Here is a 2,789-nt window from a genome sequence, read left to right on the forward strand (position 1 = left end):
CTTCCCTCCCCAGCCATGGGTTGGAGGTACAAATGCAGAGGGAAGACTGCACTGTCTGGATGACGTGAAGGTTTTCTTGGAGTCCTTGCTGGGCTGGTGCAAGGAGGGTGCTCAGCAATCAGCCACCCGGGCTTTTACGGTGGGTGCTGCCCTTCCAGTGCCTTCTCAGGGACATTACCCCTTCCCTGCTTCTCCAAAGTGATAAGCTATACAAGCTCCCTATAAACTCTTAACTTATAAACCTCTTTTTTTCTGCCCTTCTCCCTCCCTTCCAGAGCCACTCATCCGAGCAGTCTCCCTTCCCAGGGCGGGTGGTGCTGCAGCCACCCCTCCGGCTGCCCTTTGCTGGCTGAGGTGATGCCACCTTTCCTTCCAAACCTACTGAGCACACCTCAAAGCCAGCCCTTTTGGTTTGATTTTCCCCCCCTTAACTATTTATCACATTTTATTGGATCCAGTGGAAGGGTTTTCCTTGCCCGTCCCGGTGGAGGGGCTGCACAACCCCGTGTCGGTACTCACAGAGTCCCAGAGTGAGCAGCAGGAGCAGGGCAGGAGACCTGTCCATCTTCTCCTGGGGTGTCTGCGCTTGGGGCTGGTGCAGTGCAGCTGAGTTGATCTTTGTCCCTTCACTTGGGAGGCTGTGTCGCTTTTTGGGGAGGATGTGATGTCATCCGGACCCTCTTGTGTAAGGAGCTGATGCTCAGCATCTGTGGCATAATGAGGAAAAAAGTATTTCTGCAGAAATTAGTTTCTAGATCAGAATCTGGGTTCTTTTATCCTTATCAGTTCTTAATGGTGCCTCAAGGTTTTTCCTGGATGACTTCCCTAGAGATCCAGAGTGATGCCGCTCATGACTGAGGCAGCATCAGCCTGCTGTCCCCAGCCCTCTGGGGGTCCACAGCAGCCCCAGCTCCACAGAAGTTATGGATGAGTCCCATGCTTTTGGTGCAGGCTGCATTTCGCTTTTCTTGGCAGGGATTCTGCCTCCTACCCTTGAGCACACTCAGGGGATCCCATGTGGATGGCAGAGCCCACACGATTTTGTTACCCGGCGAGACGCAGGTGTTTCATGGCATAGATCATACATATCATTTATCTCCAAGCACACGTGTTGCTGGCACACAGCTGGGTTCTTCAGATGCTTGATTGTTCTGTTTGCAATTCTTCTTTGTTTAATTCTTCTTTGTAATTGCAAATCTCTTTGCACAAAGCAGGTGGTCTGTGAGCAGAAACCTCACAGGAGTGCCCAGTGTCCAGGGTGTGCTTTGCTTTTTGTTTGTTTTAACAGCTCATGGCTCTCTCACCACAGGTGCTTCCTCTCTGCCAAAAAAAGCCCCTTGTGTGCCTCAGTGGAGAGGGCCCTTGCTGCTGCCTCCAGGTGATCACTTGCACGTGGGGGTGAGCGATGCTTGCTGGAGCTTTGCACACACGGTAACATGGGTTTCAAAGCCTGCAAGGGGCTGGGCTGATTTCTTTCTTTCTTCCTGGCTTTCCTGTTGATCATTTTTCTATATGCATTTTTTTTCTCTTTACCCTGTTGTAAAGAAAGCCCCTTTTTCCTGGGTCTATCAGAAACTAGGTGCTGCTGGGTTTAATGCTGTTTCTATTGGGGCTCAGAGCTGAATAACTGAAAATGATTTAGGAACTGAGTTTATTTCTCTGGGCTTCAGTGTGTGTTGGTGAGTGAAGAAAGCTCGTGTTAGGCCTGCTGAGATGTGTGAAATTCATGCTTTTGTTAGGCTGGGAGACTTGTGATGTCTATCTTAAATAGACCAAATAAAAGTAAAATGGAAGTGAATGTGCTGGCCAGTGAGGAGGGGTCAAAATATTTGTCAAATACAGGTTCTCACTCTGCTGTAGAGTGAGCAGGCAATGCATGTCCTCAGAGATGTGGTGATGGATGTGCTGGGAGAACCTGTACAATTAAAGGATCATCCAGGAAGGGCTACTGCCTTTCTTAGTAGGGATATCCCACTTCTTTCTTGTCTCTGACAAATAGTAAATTTCATTATGAATCAGTCCAGGGTACCAAACTGGTGCCTAGATATTCCTCTCCTCTGTGTAGGGGTGTCCTTGATCTTGGTCCTCTTTGCTCCCAGATGAAGCTGATTTCCAGGGAAGGCCACCTTATATATATATATATCCTTTAAAGGCAAGGCAAAAGCTTCTTGTCAGCTGGGAGATACAGCTGCAAGAGGGCTGTCACACATCGCGTTTTTACTGACTTCTGTGATAAGGTGCTGTGTAGCACAAAGCTATTTCTATTTTGCATATCAACAAAGAAGAAAAAATAAAGTTGCAGTAGCAATTACCTGATTAGGAAAATCTCCAGGACATAAGCAGGACCCCCAGGAAAAAGCTCTGATTTAAAATCAACACTTGTATTAATAATTTAGAGTGGTTAATGTAAGTTTAACACTGATGACTAAAATTGGGAGGAGGTGTCTTATCAGATTAATTAGGGAATCGCCTTGCTTTTCATATGCTCTGGTTTGCCTGTTTGTCCTCTAGACAGTATTTTAAAATAGGCTGTCATTGTTTGACTGAGGACCTAAGCCAAATCAATGAACACTAGCATTAATAACATGTTTTATTAGTAATGTACTTAGTAATTTCTGTTGTAGTGTCACTGGTATGATATGACTAAGGAAGAAAAAATACTCAGACAACCAGTTAATTCTGCAGAGCATCTTACAAGAGAAATCAGGAGACCAGACAGGTTGATTAGAAAGTAGGAGGTCATTTCTTTTTTCACCCAAACCTACATATAAGTTTAATTTTACTTTCAG

The 2,789-nt window shown here is 46.1% G+C and overlaps 1 protein-coding gene across 1 annotated transcript in view; it reads right to left on the bottom strand.

Moving 5' to 3' along the window:
- The window catches only part of CD8A (CD8a molecule), a 5,368-nt gene extending 4,012 nt beyond the window's left edge, over positions 1 to 1,356 (bottom strand). Inside the window, exon 1 of the mRNA XM_042053430.1 lies at positions 520 to 1,356. Coding sequence (XP_041909364.1) covers positions 520 to 565 — 46 coding nt within the window. The 5' untranslated portion in view covers positions 566 to 1,356. The remainder of the gene's footprint in view (positions 1 to 519) is intronic.
- Between the last annotated feature and the right edge of the window lie 1,433 nt (positions 1,357 to 2,789).

The sequence above is a fragment of the Corvus kubaryi genome, unplaced genomic scaffold (genome assembly GCF_017639235.1).
Source record: "Corvus kubaryi isolate FWS band 111438036 unplaced genomic scaffold, C.kubaryi_AGA036_p1.0 split1-131, whole genome shotgun sequence".
Classification (NCBI taxonomy): domain Eukaryota; kingdom Metazoa; phylum Chordata; class Aves; order Passeriformes; family Corvidae; genus Corvus; species Corvus kubaryi.